At 53.3% G+C, this 27,603-nt stretch overlaps 1 protein-coding gene across 1 annotated transcript in view; it reads right to left on the bottom strand.

Moving 5' to 3' along the window:
* ENTPD2 (ectonucleoside triphosphate diphosphohydrolase 2) overlaps positions 1-24,485 on the bottom strand; it is a 46,908-nt gene extending 22,423 nt beyond the window's left edge. The window contains exon 1 of the mRNA XM_065418919.1: positions 24,358-24,485. Coding sequence (XP_065274991.1) covers positions 24,358-24,468 — 111 coding nt within the window. The 5' untranslated portion in view covers positions 24,469-24,485. The remainder of the gene's footprint in view (positions 1-24,357) is intronic.
* Between the last annotated feature and the right edge of the window lie 3,118 nt (positions 24,486-27,603).

Genomic DNA, 27,603 nt, shown 5'->3' with positions numbered 1-27,603 from the left:
ATAGTTAGTTTCTCCAGCTTTATTTTCTCCCCCCATTCCCTGGCTGATTCTTCCCACCTCCCCCTCTTCCTGCTGCAGTCTGAGCACGCTGCCCACCTATTACATCCATCACCAGGGCGTCTAGGCACCAAGACACATGCGAAGCCCCAGCTGCTCTTCTGTCACACATGGACAAAGCAAGCAGCCGCGAGGGAGAGACACGGCCCTGTCTGTTCCTCTCCCTCTGGCCAGGGCAGGCGGGAGAAAAGACTAGCGGGGCAGCACTGAAGGGCCTGGGCCCGCGGAGCCGGGATTGCGTCTCCAGCTCAGATGCTAATGGCCTCCCCATGCTGAGTTTGTGGCAGGCTTTGACGCGCTTTCCTGGATGGGCCTGAGCTTGGCTTTTAGAAACAGCCGCGGTGCTGGGCCCTGTCTGTGCGGGTGGGGCCCAATGTCATCCCGCTGGCCAATGAAAGAGCCAGGAACAGAACCCATGTCTGAAGTCCCTGGCTGGTGCTCCAACCATGAGGTAACACTAGCTCCCAGCAATTTCCTAACCTCCCCTGTATAATACACCCTTGGCCAGAGCATGTAATCCCAGAGCCGATGGCTAGACATGAAGATGGCCTAACCCCCAGCCAGTGCAGGCTTGTTCCCTGGAACATATCACTGTGCTGGGCTCTGTAAAACATGCTGTGGGGCTGCCATCACTTCCCCATCCACCCCTGCTGACGGGAAAGGCTAGAGGTCTCCGCCTCCCGTGGATCACGCTAACCGAGTGGCCAGGGTTGGGGTCACCCAAGAAGCTGTTGTGCAAGGTGCCAAAATATAAGGAGCCCAAAATCTGTTCCTCGCTGTCATGGACTCCTTGGTTCTATTCCCGGCACTGCCAGCCACTTGCTTTGATGTGGCCCTGAGCTACCCTGTGCCCCACCTGCCCTGTCGGCACAATGGGAATGGCCCTCCTGAACTCCTTCCCAGGGGCTGTTTGCAAAGTGCCATGAGATCACCAGATGGAAGGCTAAAGGGATGCTCTGAATTATTATGGCAACACCATCCCCTTGCCCTTCAAAGCCTGACTTTACTCCGGGTTCATTTGCTCACATTGATTCCAGATCAAGTCGGATCAGTTTATAAATTGTAAGATGCGTTTTTTCTATCTAAACGCCCTGCAAACTGCCCCTGCACTGGAGACTCGGGCTGGGTTCTTTCAGGCTCGTGCACTAGCAACGATAAAGATCCGCATCCAGCGCCTCCTTCTCTACAGCAAAAATGCTATCGCTCGGCCCCACCGGGCGCTGGAGCCAATGACTGCACAAGGCAGAGGGCAATGCAGAACCCAGGCCTCAGAATGTAGAGAAATTCTGCTGCTGATGCACAAGCCAGGACAGAATCCAGCTCATGCTCCCCTCGTTGGGTTGGCTCTGCAGGCTGACAGAAGTAAACAGCAATCAGAGCTTGGTTCAGTCAGTAAAATCACCAGACAGGACATCCGTTTTGTTGTCCTTTTCTGTACCGTTTCCAATTCCAATATATCTTTTTTGAGATGGGGAGACCACATCTGGTACGCCCACATCTTGAATCCTGCGTGCAGACTTGGTCGTCCTGCCTCAAAAAAGATATATTGGAATTGAAAAAGGTTCAGAAAAAGGCAACAAAAATGATTGGGGTATGGAATGGCTGCCATATGAAGAGAGATTAATAAGACTAGGACTTTTCAGCTTGGAAAAGAGACAACTAAGGGGGGATTTGGTAGAGGTCTATAAAATCACGACTGGTGTGGAGAAAGTAATAAGGGAGTGTTATTTGCTCCCTTATTTACTTATAAGAACTAGAGGTCACCAAATGAAATGAATAGGCAGCAGGTTTAAAAGGAACAAAAGGAAGTATTTCTTCACACAACGCACAGTCAACCTGTGGAACTCATTGCCAGAGGATGTTGTGACGGCCAAGACTATAACAGGGTTCAAAAAAGAACTAGATAAGTTCATGGAGGATAGGTCCATCAATGGCTATTAGCCAGGATGGGCAGGGATGGTGTCCCTAGCCTCTATTTGCCAGAAGCTGGCAAAGGGCGATAGGGGATGGATCATTTGATGATTACCCATTCTGTTCATTCCCTCTGGGGCACCTGGCATTGGCCACTGTCCGAAGACAGGGTACTACGCTAGATGGACCATTGGTCTGATCCAGTACGGCCATTCTTATGTTCATCAAATATGCCCAGGGAGCCAATCTGCTGAGTGCTGGGGGAAAGGGCATTGTTATTCAGAGATGAACTACACTGGAACGTAACAAATGCCAGAGAAATTCAGAGCGAATTGGGCGTTCATAGTCTAAGACACCGTGTCAGATTGTTTCATCACAGTGGCGCTACTTTGTAATATTTTTCTTGAATTAACATGTTCTAAATATGTTGTAATATAATGTTATGACGCAAAGAAGGAACTACCCCCAGCTGTGCAAGAGGGAATGTTTAGAGCCCATCATCCTACCCGTATTGTCTCATTATTTCTTTGTACTCCCCCTTCTGTCTGTATCCATCCGTTGTCTCTTGTCTTATACTTAGATTGTAAGCTCCTTGGGACTGGGACTGTCTTTTGGTTCGGTCTCTACAGTGCCCAGCACAATGGGGTCCTGCTCCATGGCTGGGGCTGATAGGTCACTACAGTAATACAAAGAATAAACACATGGGGACAGCAACCCACAAGCACAAACCTGTCAGCAGAACCTCCCCGCTCCCGGAGATAAACAGCCTGAATACGTTACATAGAAAACACACGTGCTAGACCAGCGGCTCTCAACCTTGCCAGACTATTGCACCCCTTTCAGGAGTCTGGTTTGGCTTGCGGACCCCCGAGTTTCACCTCAGTTAAAAACTCCTTGTTTACAAACTCAGACATAAAAATACAAAAGTATCACAGCCACACTATTCCTGAAAAACTGCTCACGTTTACCATATACCTATAAAATAAATCAACTGGAATATCAATATTGTACTTACCTTTCAGTGTATAGTATATAGCCCAATATAACCAAGTCAGTGTCTGTATGAAATTTTAGTTTGTACTGACTTCGCTAGTGCTTTTTCTGTAGCCTGTTGTAAAACTAGGCAAATCTCTAGAGGAGTTGATGTACCCCCGGAAGATCTCTGCATACCCCCAGGGCTACACGGACCCTGGTTGAGAACCACTGGGCTAGACTATCTTGAACGAAGCTCTCTCGCATTCCAAAGCAAACTGCCCTGAACCCGTTTGCTTCCCTGCACAGTCACTGGAAAGGAAGCTGGGCTCCAGCTGTGACATGTTATCCCGGCCCTGTGTGCTGCGTTGCAGGGATTTCCCACAATCTGCAGTTAGCCAGACTTTGGGCGGTTTTGAAGCACTGTTACTGCCCATTTTATGAAGCAGACACTCACATCCCAAGAAAAATACCCAGCCGCTGTCTTTCCTAGATCCCTTACAATGGGAACGGGGCAGGGAATTCTGCAGTCCTGCCAAATTAGAGAGCAGGGTTACCCCGTCCCACCCAGCCTGGGCATCACCGCTGCGAGATACCGGGCTACGAACCCCTGTCATGGAGGGGGCTGTGTAGGCTGCCAAGCTACAGTTGTTTCCACGCACGTTACTGCCTGAATCTGCCCGTGGGTCCTGCCGTGGAAAATCCTCTGCCTGGGAGGTGCACGCTAGACATGTAATTAACAGGGGATCAACCCGGCTGCCAAAGTCCTTTGGCAATCAGCAGCAGCCGCCCTTCTCCACTACCTGCCATCTGGGCTCCAACCCTTTATAAATTAATGGAGATATCCTATCCATCTCCTAGAACTGGACGGGACCTTGAAAGGTCACTGAGTCCAGCCCCCTGCCTTCACTAGCAGGACCAAGTACTGACTTTGCCCCAGATCCCTAAGTGGCCCCCTCAAGGATTGAACTCACAACCCTGGGTTTAGCAGGCCAATGCTCAAACCACTGAGCTAGCCCTCCCCCCGCCCCCAAAACATTCACTGTATTTCACAGCTCCCCAGTGAGGGAGGTAAGTGACACTACCCCCATTTTACAGATGGGGAAGCTGAAGCACAATGATGCAATGACTTCCCCATGACCACAGGGTAACTCAGCATCAGAGCCAGGAATAGCTCTCAGGTCTCACAAACCAGGCCCATTGCTTCACCATGAGGCCATTCTTACCTCCACTGACACAGGAAGCTGAGCAGGAAGTCTCCCCCTTACGACAGGAACTCGCACAGCTAAAGGTTCATTTAACTAAGAGCTAGGCTGGGTGGTGAGTGGGAGAGCATGGCAGGTCTGTATGGGTCTGGGCTCCACGCAGAGTATGGGGAATGCCCTGTCTTGGATCAACCCCACTAGCCCTGCTCCCTTGGAACTATGGGAACCGTGCGTTACAAGTGCTGGGAACTTGGACTCCAGGTTGCTGAATGACTGGAGTGAGCCACCTGTGACCACTTGATGGGCACTCTCGGTGTTTACATCTGGGCCACTCCAGACAATGAGGCAGTGTTCTGCATTGCCAAAATTACTCTCAGTTGAGAAACTGATTTCAAAATATATATGTCAAAATCATCTGGTTCCTCCCACCCCCACAGGCCATTGGCTTCACAGGAGATGTGAGTCTGTGATGCGTGAGGCCCACATGCCCAGCAATGCCCCGGGACAGGACTTTTTCGTGTAAGGAGCAGGGCTGGCCAGGTCTGCTTCACTGCTGTGTTGATGCAAGAACCACCTCAGGGTTGTCAGGTTTTTTTCTGTGTCTCCTATTTGTGTGGCCACAAAGTGCCACCAGGTCATGGTGCGGCATTGGCCCGTCGCTGTGCAACACCACAACTGCACATAGGGAGGTTTTGTGCTCTTATCCCACCCTGGGATATTCTGAGGGCCGAAAGCGATTGTGGGCCTGGGACCTGCAAGCATCTCACAAGCACTAGGAGGTGCCACTGGGACAATCCAGGTGGACTCATGAAGAGTGTCAACCCCGCCTGTGACACAAACCATTTAAAATAAGGTGGTCCAGTGGAACTCCCAGCCACTGGACCACCTTGCATCTGGACTCACTACAAACGCTTCCCTGGGAGCAGCCGCTCAGCTGCTGGGCTACCACTTTTACAAGGCATATGGAGGGAGACATAAGGGCAGGGTGCTTCTGACCTGAGAGACTTCCCCTGTTGTTCCCTTAAGGGCTGGTACACCCTGTAGCAGACCCAAACATGCATGGGAGTGAGGTACATTCACAAACGTACACTGGGTGCTCTTGTTAGCTCCTTGGCTAAAAGGTGCTAAAGAAGGATACAACGTTATTGTGGCTTTAAGTAGTGATTCAGGAAGTTGTACGCATGCACACACACTATGTAGGATGGGGGTGAGAGGATTAGTCAGCGGACTCCCAACTGCCCTTCTCCTAAATCAAAGATTCTGCAGTCATAACACAGATCATTGTTTAACGATGTGTGAGCTAGCAGAATCCAGCTCCCTGCCTCGAGCTATGCTCCCCTCCGTGGGAAAACAGGAGCAAAATGCAGCGGAAACTTACTTTGCCAGCAAAGTCCTCAGATCTAGCTCTGAATATACAGGGGGAGTAAGTCAATTGAGTGAATAGGAGCAATCTTTACCTAGAGCCAAATTCCATGGTCCTTAATCATGCAAATCTCTCCTTTAAATCTACAGAAGATTTGCTCCACTAAAGACTAGAGAATTTAGCCCAGAGTAGAACTGCCAGGTCAGGATGTCTGATTGGTGAGACCTCAACTACAGGGTGGCAGTCGCTGGTTTGATGCCTCATCAAAGCCACTGTGAGATTAGACAGTCTTTGCAGGTCTGTCCTAGACAGGTGCCAGCTTCCATTCAGATAAACGTGAGGCACTTCACAGAATAGTTTCCTTGGTCCCAACGCCCTTTCCCACTAGTGTCCTGTTTGTATCTCTCCACCTGGGGCTTTGATGTTTTACAAGCAAACCTGAAATGGGGTTATTTTACAAGAACAATGCTCAGCGCTTCTGAGACAGCCACAGAGAAAACCGCAAACAGACAGGCGATGAGTCAGAAGGGCATGTGTAGAGATGGGGGCGGGACAGGCTAGAGAAGGCTGTCAATCAGTAGAGCTGGGTGAAATTTTTCAGCCAAAACCTTTTTTTCAGGGGGAAATAAAAAAATGCAGTTTCCACTATATTGACACTCCCAAGAATTCGTGTCAGTTTTGCCAAATTCCTTCAGTAAAAAACACAACCCTAAAAAGACTGGAAAAAAATCAAAATGTTTCATTTTTACATGTTCAAAACATTTTGCTTTTTTTTAATATTTCCTTCTGTTTTATTTTTAAAAATGTTTAAAATGCTCACACTCGCAATGAAACATTCACACTGTGGGAGGATGAAGAGCTTTGTTCAACAAGAAATAACTAACTAACTAACTAACTAAATGTATATATACATCTCTACTTCGATAGAACGCTGTCCTCGGGAGCCAAAAAAAATCTTACCGCGTTATAGGTGAAACCGTGTTATATCGAACTTGCTTTGATCCGCCGGAGCGCCCCCCCGGAGCACTGCTTTACTGCGTTATATCAGAATTCGTGTTATATCGGGGTAGAGGTGTATTAGCAATTTTTCAGAATACCAGCAAACTGAAAACTCCAGTATTTGCCTGGTTCTCTTGATTGCTTTTGTCATGCAACATACGAACCTGCACCAACACTAGTGTCAGAGCACTCACGGGGCTGGCATGGGCCCGGCCACGCCATCAGGCAGAGCAGTGTGAGGGTGGCGGGGACCGGAGGGGAAAGAGAAGCAAAGCTGTGGGAAAAGCTGGTGAAGCAGCCAGAAGATGGGCCGTGGGGACGGGAAAGTCTGAGGAGCAGCACCTGGGGTGAAGAAAGAAGTGAGACAAAGGAGAGGGCAGCAGAAAATGCAGAGAGCAGCGGGGAATGGAGGTGGGAGAGAAATGAGGACCGGTTAGCGAGAGCCACAGCACAGGTCGGGAAAGATGTGTGTGAGTCCTCGGGGTGCAGTAGCCAGGGGTGCCCCGGGTCTGTGCTGGGATGCACTGACAAGTGTGCAGGGAAGCCAGCCAGCTCCTGCCTGCACTATCTCCACCCCCAGCCAGTGCAAGAAGACCCCTCGCAGAACTCTGAGGACTAAGATAAAACCCACAGCGCAGGGATCAAAGAGCACGGCCGTCGGCCCAGCTGAGGCGAGTCAGAGCTGGGGTAAAGTACACCCTGTGTGAGCTACTCAAAGGGGCTTCACCGCCTTAGCCTCCCCTCCCAACCTGCCCCAGGACCGAGCCTCGACTGGAGACAGATGCACAAGAACGAACCACAATGCCAGCACAGCTGATATTAATAGATGAAATCCCAGCCTCTGCTTCCCTAGAGCTACAGAGCAGACGCATAGCCCAGTCCTGCTGTAAACAGTGTCCCAAGGATCTCTCCATTTCCCAGCCATTCCCTCTGTAGAGCTCACATCAGCCAGCAGCCCAGAACCTGCCTCTCCACTCATCGCACAGGGCAGGGGAGGAGAATGGTGCTTAGCATGTGGAGATGTGGAAGGAGCGCTCCTATCGTCCTTCAGCTGGCCACCCAGCCTTAAAACACAGATCAACGCCACCTGCCTAGGGTCTCCATCCTGAGGAACCGGCCTTCATGCTGGATGGAGGAGGATGGGTAGCGTGACCTGGTCGGTAGCTGACACATTGTGACACTTCACGGCAGGGACTCATCACTGGCCTATGGACTGAAGCGTCTAGCTGAGCAGGGTGTGGGAAGTGCGGCCGGATGAAGGTAGCATGAGGGGGGAGGGGAAGGTATAGAAGGAGCAATGCAGAATATTATACATGGGCTAGGCACAGTAAGGCCACTTGTGAGATTATTTAAGCAACAATATGCTCAAGAACGTATAAACCAGTCCCAATCCCAGGGAGTTTATAATCCAGCAGACTCTAGCTCTACTGAAATGAATAGGCCGCAGGTTTAAAACAAACAAAAGGAAGTATTTCTTCACACAACGCACAGTCAACCTGTGGAACTCTTTGCCAGAGGATGTTGTGAAGGCCAAGACTATAACAGGGTTCAAAAAAGAACTAGATAAGTTCATGGAGGATAGGTCCATCCATGGCTATTAACTAGAATGGGCAGGATGATGCCAGAAGCTGGAAATGGGCGACAGGGGATGGATCATTTGATGATTACCTGTTCTGTTAATTCCCTCTGGGGCACCTGGCATTGGCCACTGTCGGAAGACAGGATACTGGGCTAGATGGACCTTTGGTCTGACCCAGTATGGCCATTATTATGTACTGAAAGTTTTCTGACCAGCTGTCACCAGCACCACACCTGGGTCTCTAATGGCCATGAGCCAGACCCTCAGCTGGTGCAGCTTGGCATGGAATGGCTCTGTCGGTGGAGCTATTCCAAGTTCTGCTAGCCAAGGCGCTGTCCCCATGTCTGCTTTGTAAAATACACCATGCAGAACACAGTTTGCATCCAGGCAAACAGGCAAGATCAAACTGGGATTATAATACAGCAGGAGAGGACATCAAGAGCAACATGGCGCCCACATAGCACATCTGCAATGAAGATGGGACAGTAGGACAGGACCGACGTAACCAGGAGCGTTCCCCTTAACTCTTGTGCCACTAGGATTCAGGCCGGTAATCACTGAATGTCAGGCAGTTACAGCCACGCTGTCTTCTGTGCCAGGTGAGCTGTATTCCCCAACTGCCAGCTTGGCATACCAACAATGCCCGGCACCCACCACTGGGCCCACTGCAAGGCCTGGGCCTTGACTGTCAACTCCCTTGGTAGAGCAGGACCCAGCCACACCCGATAGTGCCACTCCTATCTATGACCCTCTGAGACAGCTGCATCCTCCGAGGTGCAGAGTTTTGGGTGATGCTCACGAGAATCAAAGGTGGGATGCTTTCAGGTGAAAGTGCCCAGCTGTAGAATGAGCTTCTGGAGCAGCTAAGTTGAGGCTTAAACCCACCTATTTGCTTCCAGCCATAACCCACCCCAGGGATGGAGACGGTAACCCTAACGGAGACAGGCATGTACTGCGGGGGATGGGCGTAGTAAAGATAAACATACAGATCCGGAGGGCAGCTGCCAGGTTTGGGGTCCAGCTACAGAAAGAGCCCTCTGGAGAGGGAAACAAACCAAATATGTACAGATCTCTGTCCCTGCTGACAAACTGTACCCAACTGGATTGATGAATACGGCCCCTGCCGGGCAGTTAGAGGGGTGCAGTGGGTTAGTGCATTAGGCTTTCTGCTCTGGAGACATGGTGAGGTCATGAGTGAGACCTAGTTAGGATGCCCCATTCTAAGACCCTAACCGATGACCTAAGAGTCTCTTCTCAGAGACCTAGAACTAGACTGTCAGGATGTCACAGCAAGAGCGAGAGGCCAAGGCAGAGCCGTGGGGAGGGGTTTAATAATGAGGTCTGACTTGCCTGCATGCATTGCTGGAGTCCTTTATCGAGCTATGGGGCCCTACGAACATTAACCTGCCCAGCGCCTCTCTGAAGCAGGCATGTGTTCTCCCCACGTTCCGGGGGGGGGGGGGGGGGGGGGGAAACTGAGGCACGGAGAAGGGTTTGCAAGTTTTGGCAGAGCCAGGTCTAGTCCCCAGGTTTCCTGACGCTCCGTCCCGTGCACAGGGCTCCCTCCCATTCACTCGGGATTGATTCTTTGGGGGAGCTGGGGTGGTGGCAAGAAACATAATGACAAGGCTGAAGGAGGAAGACGTCCAGGCTGGGATTCCTGCTTCCCAATGTCCTGCCAGCAGCACGTCCCAGTCATAGGGAACGGACCCTGCAGGGCAGATTCACACACAAACCCAACAAGGCTGGTCCTAATCCTGAGGACTCTAGAGGACTCCTAGACCAGGCATCCTTCAGCCCAATTCCTGGGTCTCAGAAGGACCACAAGGGAGTCCTGAGAGTGAAGGTCGGGATCCCAGCCAGGAGACAGCTTTGCGGAATTACGCTGCACGCTCTGAAGCATGTCACCGATGAGCAAACAATCAGAGGTTACTAGACTGTTGCAGAGAGAGAGGAAATGAAATCAACTGACAGATCCAGCAGAGCTAAATTTAACCTTCGTCAAAACCAGGGCCAGTGTCTTGGTTTTTCACTCAGCAACTTCCATATTGGGGCATTCAAAGGTGCTTCCGGTAGCTGGTGTTCTGTTAACTCTTTGCTGGCCTATGCTGAGTCATTCCTCTCTCATGAAGTGGCTGGGTTTACATGAACCCAGCATCACCAAGGACACCTTTGCCTGGGGAGAGACAGTTAATAAAGGACAGATACCCACTGGGGGCTCTGAGCTCACCAAACTCACTTGTGACCTAAGCAGGATTTGAACCCGTCACCTTGGCACTCAAGAGGAGCACACTAGCAGGGCCGGCTCTGGCTTTTTTGCCGCCCCAGGCAAAAAAGCCTCCCGCCGGCCCCCCGGCGGGCAGCCCGGCCGGGGCCCCGCTCTCCCCGCCCGGCCGGAGCGCCGGGGGGAGGGCGGCGAGCCCGGCCGGGGCCCCGCTCTCCCTGACCGGCCGGCGCGCCGGGGGGAGGGCGGTGAGCCCACCGCGGCTCCGCTCTCCCCGACCGGCCGAAGCGCCGGGGGGAGGGCGGCGAGCCCGGCCGCGGCCCCGCTCTCCCCGGCCGGCCGGAGTGCCGCCCCCCTCCAGGTGCCGCCCCAAGCACCTGCTTGGTCGGCTGGTGCCTGGAGCCGGCCCTGCACACTAGTCACATTCGTCTACTTCCACCCCCAGTGAGGCCAACTGCTGATCTTGTAGGATGGAGCCTTCGCTGTTGAGCCACTGGGTACAGCAGGAAAGAGCTTTATGGAGCCCCATTTGCCAGTGCTTGGTGACGGCCTTTCCCATCAGACGTTGGCAGAACAGGCACCACCAGGTAGATGGGATGGCATCCCAACACCGTCTGCTGCCCCCGGGCCAGCCCGCCAGCCTCTCACAGTTGCACAGACGTGTTTTACGCTGGAGTTCTGCTCCCCCAATTGTGTACATGTCGGGGGCACACAGACCATCTAATGGCTGCCCCCATCTCCGCCTGCCCTGGAGATCAGAGCAGATTAAGTGCCTAGATACCCAGTGTGGGTCACTTAGAGAGAAATCAGGCACCTGTCTCTCAGCCCATGCAGACCCAAATGCGGGGTGCAGCGTGTGACCCCAAATGAGGGATGCACAAACATTATTTGGGCAGAAAACTTAAAAATGCCGCGGGATTCCTTCCTGCAGGGTAACAAGCCCTCTGGGACCTACCTGGCAGGACTGAAGTCAAGCAAACTGGCATTGAGAGCCAGACTTTTAAACAGGAATGGTAATTAACCATGCAACATGGGACATTCTCCTTGAAATGAAGCCTGGCCGTCTAGCTCCGAGTTACACTGCAGCACAGACACAAGCTGTTCGGGTCAATGCGGGTGTCATGGGGCGACAGTCTGGGCCCTGGCGGTTTCGTACGGGTCCCGTCTGGCCTTATGAACGATGAATTCTTCACTTCTGATGTGAACAATTGTCAATAACTGATGAGAACTGGGAATTTGGGCATTAAACGTGAGTGACATCCCTAGACAAGAGGGACATTTGAGCGACAGGTTTGCATCCCTGACCCCACGTATCCACACTCCCTAGCTGACCCTCACCAGGCTATGGGGGGCTGCCATGGGCGGCAGGTTGACACTCGAGGTTCTTCAGAATGGAGCTGTCTAAGCACTTATACTGCGATCATCACCAGAGCACCTCAGCACCCAATAAAACCATCACCACCAGCCAGCGGTGCTGGAACAATTTGTATAGTGGGGGTGCTGAGAGCCATTGAATCAAACTAAACCCTGCGTATGATGGAAACTAATTCAAGCCAGGGGGTGCGGCAGCACCCCTAGTTCCAGCACCTATACCACCACCACTGAGAGGCTCACACGTAATCTAGTTTCCTCTCTCCACCCTGAAGTCTGTCCCCTCCACCTTCACCGTCCTCCCCGTCAGCAGGGTCTTTGCTGCAGCTAAGCTGAAGAAAGGAGATTTCCACTTTCCTCTGGAAGGGGCAAAAGCTCTGATCAGTCTCAGCTCCAACAGAAGGGAGCTCCCTAGCCTAAGCCTGGCTGCTGAGGAAGCTCTGGTCAGATCCTCACCCCTCACCAGGCCTTTGTGTCACTCCGGGGCACGGTGACAATGGGAGGCCTTTCAGTTTGACGATTAGTGTTTCAGACACTAAGAGCCAGGGCATTGTTTAACTCTGGACAAGCTCTATGTCTTGGTCCAGGCCCAAGGTTGGACGCGGGCCCATACCACACAGCAAACTCACAGCCGAAGGGCACAGGTTGGATGGGCATGGAGAATGAACTCTCCTGCCACGTCGCTGTTGGGGCAACCTGGCATGGAGGAGACATGCATTGCTGCTGTCCACACTTCACCTGCTCTGCACCTCCTGGGGTGCTGCACCTTTCCCAGGGCTAAGTCCACACTTACACAAGCTCTTCTACCAGTTTGCCCTGAATGCTCCGTCAGCTGGCGGGAGAAAGTGTTATGCCTCCAGTGGAAATACGAAGACAGAATTCAAATCAGGTTAAGCCCTGACCTAGTTTTTCTTTAATAAGCCGCTTTCTGCTGCAACATTGTCCCTTTGATTCCCCGCTTGTGTGTGTCAGCGGGCCCAGCTCTGAGGCCAGTTCACAAACACATCAGCTCAAAGATTTCCCTCCCCCACCTTCCTCTCTTGCACCACGGTTTAACCATGCCTACGCTGATGCTGAGGTCCCATAGAACAGGACCATGCTGCACCCACACACCTTTCCAGGGTAGCTTGCTCGGAGTTGGGGGCTGGGTACTTTTCAATAGCCTAGCAACGCTCGTGACTTCCCGACCACATTGGGGTGAGACCATCGTAGGGGGCCCAGCCCACCAAGATCTCCCTGCGTGTGGTGCAGATACCTGGGGCGGCTGTTGTGCGTACACAGGGCCTGAGCGTGCTGACGCTCTGCTTCCAGCGATGCTGCGCCGAGTCCCCAGTGGGGCATTGAGCAGGAGACGGCAGCGCAAGGCCAACAGGAGGGGATGGGTGGAGAGTGGCTCTCGGGATGTGTCTGCCAAGGATGTGTGTGGCCAAGGAGCCAGCGACAACAAAGGCCAGCCAGGGTACTGTTCTACCAGGGCTTGAACTGTCCAATGCCTGCATTCGAGGTCACTCGCAAAGGGGAAATGGGGTGAGGAAGAGCGGGGGTCAGGGTGAAACGTGAGCGGGGGGAGAATGCTGGGCATGGGGCCGGGTCAGCCCCTGACTCAATCCCTGAGCTCTGCCCAACTCGCACCCGGATGACAATGGCCCCTGTAGGCCTCATACCACTGGGGAATAGCTGGGGCAGGGGAATGCCTTGGCCATGCCCTCTCCTGCCCCCTGCACTAGGGGGACTCCAAGAGCAGTGGGCTCAGTCCCGACTAGGTTGCCAACTGTTTAACCACACAAACCCAAACACCATTTATCACTTAGGAGCCCTCGTCACAGCCCAGGACCCCACAGTGCTGGGTGCTGTACATATATATTGGGAGTCCATCGCTGACGATATTGTCGCAATTCTCATATACGGCTACGTATATGACTCCACAGTCCGCACCCGGATGCACAGAGTCGGCCGCACCGAGGGCATGGGAAGTTTGTATCTATAATGTTTGATGATGCAGCTCTGTGGCGCCTTTCACGTGCAGCCTGGACACGATTTCATCGATCCCCTCAAACTTGTCACATGCTGATCTTGTCAGACAGCCAGTGAGTCCTGTTCTGAGCCATTTGCTCAAGTTTTTTGGGATTGATGCCAGCCCTCTGGAGACTCCTCTTCAGATGATCTTTGAAGCGCTTACACAGAGGACTCTTCTTTCCTTTGCCCTGACTCAGCTCCCCATACAAGATCTGTTTTGGGAGACGGCGTCTTCCATTCTGATGACATGCCCGGTCCACCTACGTTGTGCTCTCAGTAACATTGCCTCAATGCTGGTTGTGTTTGCTCTCTCAAGGACCTTAATATCGGTCACTCTGTCCTGCCAGCGAATGCTCATTTTTGAGGGGAGGGAGCGCATGTGAAATTGCTCACTCTGTTTAATGTGACGTCAATAAAGAGTCCACGTCTCAGATCCATACAGGAGAGATGTTAGAACCACTGCACTGTAGATCTTCAGTTTGGTGGAGAGACGGATGTTGTGTTGGTTAAGAACTTTTGTTCAAAGTTGACCAAGGACCTGGCTGTCTTTACTAATTCTGGAGATTTCCTGATCAAGGGAACCATCACTTGAGATGGTGCTGCCCAAATACTTGATACACATTTTTCAGCTGTGCGCCTTGGATGAAGACGACTGGCACTGTGGCATTGGAATGAGGTGCTGGTTGGAACGAGACCTCGGTCTTCCCGTGGCCGATGGTGAAGTCAAAGAGCTGGGATGCTTCAGAAAATCTATCAGCGATGACCTGAAGGTCGTCTTGTCTATGGGCCATCAAGGCACAGTCATCTGCAAAAAATGCCTCAACAAGAAGCCTCTCCAGTGCCTTGGTCTTAGCACTGAGTCTTCGAAGATCAAAGAGGGAGCAAGGCAGTCCCTGCTCCAAAGAGCTGACAGTCATTCCAATGCAGATTCCTGCTTTGCCCTGCCCTGCCAGTCTTATTAAGGACTCACTTGAGCCAGACACTGGTTCTTTTTCATTGAAATTCACCAGATGTTTTTTTGTGAAGGACTCTGCTTTGGGGCTCACTCCCCCTTTGGTCTGCCAGGACCTGGGGCTGTTAACCACCCAGGGACCCATCTATTCTCATGGAGATGTGAGGACCAGGAAGATTGATGGGGTGGGGATATGGTAGGTATGTGGATAGGCTATTGTGACTGATGGGTTCTGGCTGTGGGAAGGATCAGTTCTATTGTTCAAGGGAAGTTCCGTAATGGCCAGGTGTTCAGAGGAGCACAAAGCCCCCCCACACAGCTGAGATCAGATTTCCAAAAGAGCTCAGAGCGCTTGGTGCAGGTTGGGCGCTGCTGAGCCCTGGGAAATCCCTCCCTAAGGCTATGTCTACACTTGCAGAATTTTTGGGCTGTCAGTTTCACCAGTGATAGTGAACCGGTGAAAGAAAAGCGCTGGTTTGTGTTCTCACTCACTTCTACAGGCGTCAGAGACTGTTCACATGTGCAGCACTTCCATCCCCGATGAGAGCAGCGCACTGAGGGCAGCTATCCCACAGTGCAGCTCTCTCCATTTTGACGATAGGTCTTGTGGGAAGGGGGGTGGGTGATCACTTGGCATCCTGGGTCCCTGCACAGCCTCCTCTCCACAAACACTGATCAGCTCCAGTAGCTCAGCATTGCTCCAAGCAGGGGATCCTTTGCTCCCTGGAGCAGGTATTGTCACCTGGCCAGATGATAAGTGAGCACTTGCCAAGAAAACAGGAAGGGGAGTTTCAAAGTTCCCGGGGCTTTGCAGGGGAGGGGTGGGCGCCTGTTTACCTGGCTGCTGGCCAGAGTGGTCACTGTGGGATATCCTGCGGAGGCTAAACGCTCTGTAAACAGGAAGAACAGGTCTTCACTTGCACATCACTGCAAAAGCAGTACCGGTAAGAGCTGTACGCCTCTCGGGGGAGTGGTTTTCTTTCTGCGGTGAAACTTCTGAGTTTCACCGCAAAAAGTCATTGGCAAGTGTCGACGCTTCCACGGTTTTTGCGCAAAAAAGGGACTTTTTCCACTTTAAATGGCAAGTGTAGGCATGCCCTAAGTCCGTCCTGGCTTTTTCATTTTGTCTGAGCTACTGTTCGTTTGAATTAGCATAAAGCAACTGGATCTAGGATGATTGCTTAACACTGCCGTTAATTAGGAATGTCTAATTACAGCGCGCCTTCAAAAGAGTGCAGAAAGTTTAACTTGTCATTTGCAACAGTGCAGGATTAAGAGTGAGCCTTGTGGAAAAGAAACTCTATTCGAAAGCCTACGTGGCTACTGAGGGTGCGTCTACACTGCAATCAGACAGCCGCGGCTGGCCTGTGCCCGCTGACTGCGGCTAAGAGGGTATTTAATTGCAGCCTAGACGTTTGAGTCCAGGAACGAGCCTGAGCCTGAACTTGCAATTAAACAGCTCCTTAGCCCGAGCCCCTTAGCCTGAGTCAGCCGGCACGGGCCAGCTGCAGGTTTTTAATTGCAAGTGTAGACATACCCTGATTCTCAGCATGGCTCCCTTGTGTTATTCCACCAGATGTTTCTGTGGCTGCCCCCAAAAGCATGGAAAATTATAACTGGAACTTACTGGCCACCCCGATCTCCGGGATTGTATGTTATAGCCCTGCCTGCCTCCTTTCCTCTGATTGTGTCTTCTTAGATTGTAAACTGTTTGGGGCAGGAGCCGTGTGTATGTACAGCACCTAGCACAATGGCGCCCTGATTCTGATCAGCATCTGTGGCATTACCATAACAACAATAGCTTTCCATGATGTCAAAGAGCAGAGATCTGTCTAGCCACTGAACACCAGCCTCAGCTGTTCTTTAGCAATGACAGGATGGGTCACTCCTTTTCTGACCCTTCCCCTAATTTACTGCTGCCTTACTCTGCACATGCGCACACCCAGCACAGGTGCAGGGGTAGCATCTGCTACTCGGACTGTCAAGCAGCCCTGTGCTGCAAATGCATCACTGACAATCTCCCACACACTTCTTTCACTTTGTATCAAGGTTGCCTGACTGCAAGGCGAGTCATAAAAGGCAAGGAGATAAGCAGCTCCCCCATTCGATACCCAATCTATGCTCCAATCGTCAGTTCCCCTTTCACAACCTCCCTCCTGCCATCTGCAGCCCACATACCTCCACCCCCACCCTAAGCAACCCACAGCCTGGCCTCTGCCCTGCTGCCAGCCCCTTGTAAATGACAATGTTACAAAGCCCTCCACCGACAACACTCTGTCAGATGAAAGTGCTACATAAGGACAATCTCAAAGCACTCTCACAGAGCACCAGTACCTCCACTACACAGTGGGAAATTGAGGCACAGAGTGGGGCAGTGTCTTTATCCAAAGTCACATGCTGGCAGCATAGGGGCGTCCTGCCTCCCGGTGCTGTATTCTAACCACTAGACCACACTCCCACCCACAAATGTAAGCTGTAGACTGAGGGTATGGCTGTGTCTACACTTAAAACACTATGATGGCACAGGAGGGGTTCTGCCGTCAGCACAGGACTCCACCTCCCAGAGGGGCAGTAGCTAGCTCGATGGGAGAATTCTCCCGTCGACCAAGCGCTGTGTACATGGGGAGTTCGGTCAGTTGAACTGCATCACTCAGGGGTGTGAAAAATGCACCTCTCGGAGCAACGCAGCTGTGCCAATGTAGGGTCCCCGTGTAGACCAGCCCTGGGGCTATGCACACACAGCACTGGAATACTCAACCACAGCACGGGTTCTGCATGACATACGGGACATTTCAGAGCTTCTTCTCCTGTGTCACTTAGCAGCCTCCTGGACCAGCCCAGCTCAGCTGTCCCAGTGGAGACATCAGCCTTCGCCAACTGGCTGCCAGCTTCCCTTCCCCTCCCCAAAGGGCAGGTGGAAGGCACCAGGCAGCAGCTGGAGGGTGCAGACAGGAACAGATTTCCTTGGAGGAAGGGGCCCAACCCTTGCTTCTCCCCATCACTGACCCAGTGCCGCATTTGAGCACAGCTCTCCTTAGCACCATGCCAGCGCGTCGCGGAGCCGCAGTGAGGAAAGCCCGGAGAGAGGCAGGGCCTGTTGTTGCAGCTTCTCTCACTAACCGCACTGGAGAGGTGGCAGATGCTGCGCTAACACGGGCACGGAAGCAGCTGTCAGAGGAACCACAATTTCTGCGGGCAGGACCCAAGCACTGCTCCTGGGAAAGGGCAGCAGGGGTTCAGCGCGCTGAGGTTTGGGGAGCATGGCCGATTCCCACGGCAGTGTGGTGATGGGGGAGGCTGAGGGACACAGCCCCCGAGGCGTGGTCAAGGAGCTGAAGAAGCTAGTGGAGGCACTGCCGCCTCTGAAGCAGCTGGTAACATGCAGGGTGAAATCTCAAGGCAAAGGGAAAACGCTGCTTGATGCAGAGGCCAGGAAACTGAGGCTAGCGTCCCCGCGGACGGCTTGATATTGTCACTGCAGACACGGGACCCGGAGAACAGCGCGTTTCACAGCGCCAGCCAGGCCTGGCTGCTTGAAAAGGAACAGATGTGGAGGATTTCAACAGGTTAGGGTGAGTTTCCTGGCATTCCCTCTATCTCTTAGTGCTTCCCTGGCCAGCGGCCAGAGCATTGGCGGAACATTGGCCCTGCCTGCCAGATCGCTGCAAAGTTCAGCTCTGGGCTCCCTGCCACATGCAGCTCTCTGCCCCACCCCACCCCCCAACTTTGCCCAAAGTGGAGTTGGGATGAGGAGACACATGGGCCCTCGTGCCAAATGCTGGGCCCAATCCTGCGCCTTCGCCTCCCAGGGGCGCAGGATCCAGCCAGGCAGCGAGAGCTAGGTCAGAGCCATTTCCCCAGGCTGATTCTCTCTCAGGCTCTTCCACTTCTCGGCATAACTCAGCGTATCGCTAGGTGCCAGCCCTAGCACAGGGAGACACCCTCCCATCCCAGAGCTTGGCTCCCACGCCTCCTCACCTCCACTGATGAGACCCTGCCTCTTGGCCAGAAAGAGCCGTCCCCGCACCCTGCTAGAGTCCCCTCTGGAAATCCATGCATGCTCCTCCCTGCTCCTTGGTCACGGGGTCATTCCAAGAGCTAAGAGAGAAGTAGCTGGGCTGGTTTTTTATAAGGCTGTTTGGAGAGACCTACAGAATTCTAGTGGAGAAAAAATTAAAAAAGGAGATGGCCTGGGGCAATTAGACCTCAGTTCTTCTAGGTAACGGGCAGCCACCACCCACCCAAGAGAATCACCACCCAAGGGTGCTCAGCACCTCATTGGATCAGGCCCTTGGATAGGGAAATAAACCCAGTTTGGGGTATTTTTAGGGTTACTATTTGTAGCAGCTGAATTCCAAGCAAAATTTCAGGCTGGAAGGCAACAGAGCTGGACGTTTATGTAATTCACATTTGACCTGCACTTTAATCCCATAACTGCTGAGAACTCTCCAAATCTGCTGGTAAATTCAACTGGGCCGAAACTAACAAGGGCCCAGCAGTAACAGGCAAAGGCAGCGACACACAGAACGGCCAGCCTGGAGACGGGAGCCAGGCCGATGGCTCAGGTTCACCATTTGCCAACTGCTCCTGCCCAGTAGCTTTAAAGGTTTCAAAAGCCGCCTTGAGGGGGCAGGCTAGAGAGGAGAATCTGCTGGGAAATCACAGTACGCTAGTGTGAGTCAGGCAGTCTCTGGCAGAGAGCCCTGGCCCTGCAGCCACGGAGCTGAGTTGGAGCAGGATTGGTGCTGGTGTGATTCCAGCCAGGATGCCTTGGATGCTCTTTATCCAGAGGACGGTGGATAAAGAGCCCAGGGAGGCAACCGCCAGGTTTTGCAATACAGTTCTCACAGCAAATTATCCTTCTCTGCACCGGTCAGGGAAGCTGCTTGATGCCAACTGGCAACAGAGCCTGGGCCTGATGCAGCACTCCTGGCTGAATTCAGCGGGGCAGAGCCCCAGTTTAGAAGGTAGGTTCAGACCCACGCGTGTGGCCTCGTGGAGAAAAGCCTCAACTCACAGTAGCCTCCCCTGCGATAAAAACCCAGTCTCAGCGCCCAGTCAGCCACTCAGGCCTGGGCTGGAGTCTGGGCTCCTTGATGTGGGGGAAATCTCAGATCCCAGGCACCAGCCCAAGCCTGAACATCTACAGTGCAACTTTATAGCTGCGAGCCCCAGTCAGCTGACCTGGGCCAGCCCTGGCTGCCGTGGGTCTTCTATTGCAGTGTAAACGTACCCTTAAGGACTCCAAGCTGGTGTCACTCATGCACATGAAACTCCCCTCACAGTCAATGGGAGCTGCACCTGAGTAAAGGAGGGTGCAGCTGGGCCTTACTTAGTTAATGTAGCCTGCTACTGTGGCCTCCTGGAGGCAGGGCTCATGCCTTGTAAAACAGGGTGAGCACGTCAGCAGGAATATCCCAGGAGTTACCGCCCACTTTAACAGGCTGGATAATTGCAGGGCTCCAGTTCCCATATTTACCGTCTTTCCTCTTTGCAGCAGGCCGGCAAGGAGCACTAAGAAACATTTCTTATAGGAACATAATTTTGTTCCATGCGCCTCTGTGTCCACCTGCTGAAGAGAGCCTGCGGCTGGGGGACTGGGCAGGCTCTCTTCCAACGGTTCTTCTCCTCTCTAGGGCAGGGAGAACGGGACCATGCTTGTTCACTCCCCTTCCCCCCCACCTTTCCTAGGAAGGGGAGATTAGAGACTGGAAGCGAAGGACAGACCTGGCTGTCAGCATTTGTTGAATGTCACACTTTAAGGCTTCCCTGAGGTGGTACAAGCCAGGTCAGCTGGGCCCAATTCCCCCCTCGGACCTGTCTAACTTCAGTCCTTTCCAACTTGCACGGGGGTAAGTGAGATCAGAATCAGGCCCGTTGACTTTGTTAAAGCTCCCAGAATATCCCATACACAGTTTTTATTGCCCAGCTGATTAGCCCTCACAGAAGACTTGGGGAAGGTTTTATCTAGCAGTGAGTCTGATTCAGGGAGTTTCTTCATTTCTTTTCCATCTCTCTAGCCGTGTGTACTTACCTACTACCCTCCTGAGGGCAGGACTCTCCAGCCGTGGCATCACACAGCGCTTCTTGTGGGAAAGTAGCAAACATCAGGGGCCCGATCCTGCATTATCTGTGCACTCTGAACTGCTGCCAACTTCACTGAGAGCCGAGTGTGCAAGAAACGCAGGGTCAGGCCCCAAGTAACTGAGGCACTGGGAGGGGAGGGGAATCGTAATCACGACTGCCTTGGGGGAGAGGTGGGAGAAAGCGGGGGGTTAAAACCAGCCAATGAATAGTTATGCTCTCTCTGTAACACGCTCCCGTTAGGATACCAGCCGGAGACATGGAGACCTGAGTTCCAGTCCCCTGCTCTGCTGCACTCTCTGTGGGGATGTCCACACTGCAGCTGGAGGTGGGATTTCCAGCTCAGGTAGATGTACGCGCACTAGCGTGCTAAAAATAGCAGCGCATCTGTGGTTCCGCGAGCTGCAGGCGGGGCGGCTGCCCTGAGCACACAGCGAGGGTCTTGGCTGGGAGTGCACTTGGGGCAGCTAGCCTCTCCTGCTGCCGCGGCCGCACTGCTCTGATTGGGTCTACCTGAGCTGGGAATCACATCTCCAGCTGCAGTGTAGACAGAACCTGGCAAAAGTCACGTAGTCGCTCTGGGCCTCAGGTCCCCACCAGTAACATGGGGGTAAGAGCACTGCCCAGCCACCCCAGGACGCTCTGAGCATAAAAGCACTGAAGAGTGAGAGCTGCTCAGCTAAATCAGGTAAGTACCTTGGATAGACAGCTAGACACACACCAAGTGCTGGGCACAGTATAAAACCCCAGGCAGATTAGATTTGACGGGTGCCAAATGGCATGTCTGAGTGATGAGGGGCATCTGCGCAAAGGGCACCGCAGAAGCGCTCTGGTTTCCCGGGTGGGCGCCCCATTGCTTTCTGAAAGCGATGGAGATCCCCCCACTCCCCTCTGGAAGAAGACTCAGAGCTGCTGAAAAGCTCCATTTCCCCACAGACCAGGCACAGCGAGCGCAGCACCGTGCCATCTCCCCTGCCAACGTGCATCAACCCCGACCTGGGAGGGCCAACGCTAGGGGCAGGAGAGAGGATGGCTCATGCTGATTCAGGAAGTGGCTGCTCCCCAGAGCGCCGGGCAGAGCCAGTCGCAATGGGGGTGTTTGGGACATGGAGACGTGCTCTGAGGAACTGGACTGGGGCCATCAACTCACTTCACCCAGGGGCCTTCAAACCACTGTGGGATCCTTAAGTGTCCACCAGCCACGCCTAGATTTCAGCCAGGGACCTAGGCCCCAGCCACGCTACAGCCATAAGCAAGCGGGGGATGCAGTTACAGAGCACTTCAAAGCTGTAGCAAAGAGGGGACGTTACAGCGAGGCCCCATCTACACTACGGCTTTGAACAGTGTTGTAGCTGGGTTCCCTGACTCAACTATGGTTGTGGAGTAACGTTTTCAGAAGCACCCAAGTGACTTAGGAGCCATTTTCAAAAGTAATTTTGGGCCAGATTTTCAATGCTATTTAGGCACCTCACGACACCGAGAGGTGCTTCTGCAACTCCCACTAGGCACCTATCTGCAGCTTTAGGCTCCTGAATAGCTTTGAAAATCTGACCCTTAAGAGTTTACATCTCCCTGAAAGTCAGTGGGAGTTCGGTGTCTAAGTATGTTTGAGGACGTGACCCTAAGTGCCTATGTCACTTTTACCAATGAGACTCAGGAGCCTAAGGACTTAGGCTACATCTCTACTATGAGCTGGGGTGCGATCCCCTGCTCGTGTGCACATGCCTGTGCTAGTGTGCGGAGAGCTAGCGGGAGTATAACTAGCATGGGAGCCCACTAGCGGCAGCAGAGGCCTGGCTTAGCCGTGCCAAGTACAAACCTGCCTGAAACCGGGGGGCATGCACTCTGCCAGCAATGCTGCTTCCTATGCAACAGCAGCTACCCTGCTTCTACTCAAGCAAGTGTGAGGATGTGTACACCAACAGGGAATCAACCCCCAGCTCACAGCCTAGACAGAGCTTGTACTGAGTCTTGTGGATGAAGGTGAAATGCTCTGTATCCCAGTAACATAGCCCCAGAAACCAAACACCCCTACACGCTTCATCCTTTGGGCAGAGCACCCTGCGTGCTAGGCACAACTGGAGGGGGAAAAGAAAGGGGGGCCTGCAAGTATCATAAAGCAACAGAGGAACAAAGAGAGTTTATCATCTGTGCCTCGTACTGCCAGTGGATCCTGAATGTGCTTGTTCGATCCAGGGACAGCACAAAGCCTTGACTCTCGGTTTTGTTTTTCTAAAGCCCTGCTTTTGTCATCCTGCCCCAAGGAAAGTGGAGCCCTTCGGGGAACAAGCATGACCCGGCATAGACCGGATCCTGCATTCCCTGGGCACTCTAATTCCCTTTGGCTTTGGGAGGTGCACAAGGAAAGTAGGAGCAGGTCTGAGAAGCAAATATGTGTTCCCCCAGTGACACCAAAACCACAGCAGTGCTCACTCAGAAACTCAAAAGCCACTAACAGTGGGGAAACCTCGGGAAAAGTTCCGCAAAGTCCTAGCTACAAAATAAAATATTGATCGCTATTAATGCGGTTTGTTAAAGAGCAACGGCCCAGTGAGGAATCAGCTGCAGGAGACACAAGTCATTCAAAACTACATAAAGTACAGTGAATATGGGCCAGGTGTAAATCAGCATCTCTTCATTTCGTGGCATTAGCATGATTTACACCAGCTGAGAATCTGGCCCATTATGTTTGCACATGTCTGATGGGAGGCTGGAGTGGTAAACACAATCACAATGTTGTCAAAGGGGTAATAATTACTAGGAAATTACTAGTCCTAAAATACACGGCTGGCAATGTGCTACCCTTGCCTCTCTTAACAGCTGTATGGAACGACTGATCTTAGTGATCTCTAACAAATCTTCAGAAAAGGCAACATATCCGTGAAATCAGTCTTGGGCGGGTCAAAAGTTTTCCAAGAAACCTGTTTTTTGATGGAAAATTGGGTTTTCGACTAATAAACGTTTTCCACAAAAAGGATCTGCTTTCTGTGGAAAATTTAGATTTTTCATTGAAAAACTCAAATACCCCCAACTCAAAAGATTTTGACCAAAAACCGGATGATTTGGGGTGTGGATCAAATTTTGGGAGGGGGTTCAGCTGAAAATGTTCAGGTTTTGAATTTTTGCAGGAAAAAAAATCAATTTTTTCTGCAAGAAACCCCCCCCCCCCCCCCAGCCCGTTTTTCTTTCAGACGGGGCTGGCTGTGCGCAGGTGCTGGCGAAGTCCACAGTTCGCACTGACTTCACTACAACAGTGGGCGCTCAACTCGGGAAAAACCAAGCCCCGAGAGCTGCTCCTAGAGCGGGGAACTGCATCTAAACCCGCCAGGGTTTTCTAGTCGTGTATTTTTTGAATGAGAAAATAAAACCACTCGCACGGAAGGGAGCTCGCCGCGAGCGCCCCACGAGCGCCGAGCTCAGCGTTACGCGGGGGCTCGCTGTGCTGCCAGGGAGCCGAGCCTTTGAGTTCACTTGGGGGGGGGGGGGGGGGGGGGGACAGGACGGCTCCTCTGCACCGGGCATCCCTGAGCCAGCATCTCTGGAGCTGCGGGCGCTCCCGGCTCTGCCCGGCCCCGGGGCTCTGGGCGCCCCCGTGTTCGCCACACTCTGGGGGCCCCCGCTCACCTTGAAGCCCGGCGGCTCCCGCAGGTCCTTGGTTTTCAGGCACAGCAACAGGATGCCCACGATGCCGATGAAGCAGAGCAGCAGCAGCACCGCGATCACCTTCCTGGCCATGGTGCTCGGTCCCCGCAGGACTGGAGCCCGCCGGCCTGGGGCTGGGGCCGGGGCTGCTGCATTAGCAGGCGGGGCTTCCTCCTCCTTCCTGGCGCGCTGCCCGGGGGCTGAGACGGGCCAGGAGCCCGGACGCTGCGGGAGGGGCCGCAGGTGATCGGCCCGCGGCTCCTCCTGCCGCTCGGGCTGAGACAAGGCGGCTGCCGGGGCCGCTGCTGCGCCGGGCTGTGCGCGCTGCGCCCCGGGGCTGGGGCCTGGCCAGGTGGCACCCGGGCGCTCGCTCCCCTTTGATCTCCCAGCTGCCCTTAGCAGGGCCCCGTGTCCCGCTGGGCTTTGCAGGCAGGGGTGGCGCTGCGCGGGGTCAGCCAGCCGCCCTTCTTACAGGCCCCCTGGCTGTGCCTTCGCTGCTACTCTAACCTCCCTTGAGAACAACACCCCTTGGGGGCAGGTCCACACAGCGCAGGAGCGAGCCCCCAGCCCAGGTGGAGTGTTGTGCGGCAGCAGGGGGCTTGTGATAGTGCACACAAGTGGCTGTGTAGACAGCGCTTTGAGCTCGGTTTGTGAAACCCAATCGTCCCCCCATCCTAGCCGCAGCTTCAGAGCACTGTCTACACAGCTCTTTTCGCTAGCGCAAGCCCCACTCGCCCAGCCTGGACTGGGAGGCTGGCTCCCACACTCCCTCCAAACTGCTGTGTAGACATCCCCTTGTTTGCCGTGTAGACGCAGGGCAGTCACTGACACGTTCCCTGAATACCAGCCATTCCAGTGCTGCCAGGAAGGCCGGGGGCCCACCCCTGCCAGTGCAACGTGTGTGCCAAGTCACGGGGAGGGGATGAGGTTGGGGGGAGAGCAGCGTGCTCTTAAAAATGGCGTGCCCCCGTCTGATACCGGACAAAATCACGCCCGGTTTTGTCCCAGTACCGGACAGGGGACGAGCCTCTCAAAAAGACTGTCCAGTTTAATAGCGGCTGAGTGGCTTCCCTATGGAGACATACCCTGTGTGCTTCCTGCCGGAGTTGGCAAGCCATGCGCTGCGTTCTGCTAGGGGACCTCTACACTGGAGCTGGAGGCGTCATTTCCAGCTCAGGTACACGTACCCTTGCTGGCTCTGACCCAGCTAGTTCGCTAAAAATAGACACGTAGCCACCACAGCCAACTGGAGAGGCTAGTAGCCCCCCTGAGTACGTGCCTAGGGGCTTGGATGGGTGCGTACTCGGATGGCACTGGGGCTGCTAGACTGCTATTTTCAGTGCACTAGCTCGATCAAAGCTAGCGCGTGTATGTCCCCCAAGCTGGGAATGACGTCTCTAGCTCCAGTGACTACTCACCCTCTGACAAATGTGGGAGTGGGGTGAGCCCTGCTGCACCTGCTTGATTTAACCGCTTGAGAAGGGATTCTACACCGTCCTGCAGTAATGGACTGGAGTGGGCGACAGTGCCTGCCCAGGGGCAGCAGGGCCACCCCTTTCTGAGCATGAGGTCGGTTTCCAGAGGGGTAGGACTGCAGGGATGGGTGGAGCCTTTCTTCAAACTTGAAGCTGGGAGAGGAAGATGGAGTGAATCTCTCCAACTGCCTTGTTCTATACACTCCCCCTGAAGCTCTGGTACCGGCTGCTTTCGGAGACAGGACACTGGGCTAGGTGGACCATTGGTCTGACCCAATGTGGCTGTTCGTATGTTCTTGAACTGAAACTCTGATGGGCTCAGTGAGTACCACCCCCTTCTTTCACCCCCTGTCCATTTCCTGGGTTCCACTCGCTGCTAAACAGCCCTAGCACTTTGGGTTTTAGAGTAGAGCTGGTCAGTCAATTCACCTGTGCATCTGCTGTGAACCTTCCGGGAGGGGTCCACTGCCGGGCACCAGCTCATGAACCTCATGGGATGCAATGCTGGGGCCTTAAAAGGTAGGGCCATCCCTAGGAACATGTCACCAGTGTGGCTGTGCCCACATGACGCCCTCTGCACCCCCAAGCAGTGTCAAAAGTGGGTGCACTGCATTGATTTTGAGGCAGCAGCAAGGAATCATAGAATCATAGAATATCAGGGTTGGAAGGGACCTCAGGAGGTCATCTAGTCCAACCCCCTGCTCAAAGCAGGACCAACCCCCAACTAAATCATCCCAGCCAGGGCTTTGTCAAGTCTGACCTTAAAAACCTCTAAGGATGGAGGTTCCACCACCTCCCTAAGTAACCCATTCCAGTGCTTCACCACCCTCCTAGTGAAAAAGATTTTCCTAATATCCAACCTAAACCTCCCCCACTGCAACTTGAGACCTTTACTCCTTGTTCTGTCATCTGGTACCACTGAGAACAGTCTAGATCCATCCTCTTTGGAACCCCCTTTCAGGTAGTTGAAAGCAGCTATCAAATCCCCCCTCATTCTCCTCTTCTGCAGACTAAATAATCCCAGTTCCCTCAGCCTCTCCTCATAAGTCATGTGCTCCAGCCCCCTAGTCATTTTTGTTGCCCTCAGCTGGACTCTTTCCAATTTTTCCACATCCTTCTTGTAGTGTGTGGCCCAAAACTGGACACAGTACTCCAGATGAGCCTCACCAATGCCGAATAGAGGGGAATGATCACGTCCCTCGATCTGCTGGCAATGTTCCTACTTATATAGCCCAAAATGCCGTTAGCCTTCTTGGCAACAAGGGTACACATATCCAGCTTCTTGTCCACTGTAACCCTCGGGTCCTTTTCTGCAGAACTGCTGCCCAGTCACTCGGTCCCTAGTCTGTAGCAGTGCATGGGATTCTTCTGTCCTAAGTGCAGACTCTGCACTTGTCCTTGTTGAACCTCATCAGATTTCTTTTGGGCCAATCCTCTAATTTGTCTAGGTCCCTCTGTATCCTATCCCTACCCTCCAGCATATCTACCACTCCTCCCGGTTTAGTGTCATCTGCAAACTTGCTGAGGGTGCAATCCATGCCATGCTCCAAATCGTTAATGAAGATATTGAACAAAACCGACCCCAGGACTGACCCTTGGGACATTCCGCTTGATACCGCCTGGCAACTAGACATGGAGCCATTGATCACTACCCGTTGAGCCCGATGATCTAGCCAGCTTTCTATCCACCTTACAGTCCATTCATCCAGCCCATACTTCTTTAACTTGCTGGCAGGAATATTGTGGGAGACCG

The sequence above is a fragment of the Emys orbicularis genome, chromosome 18 (genome assembly GCF_028017835.1).
Source record: "Emys orbicularis isolate rEmyOrb1 chromosome 18, rEmyOrb1.hap1, whole genome shotgun sequence".
Classification (NCBI taxonomy): Eukaryota; Metazoa; Chordata; order Testudines; family Emydidae; genus Emys; species Emys orbicularis.
The sequence above is the reverse complement of the archived record's forward strand: the minus strand, read 5'-3'. Positions and strand labels throughout refer to the sequence as shown.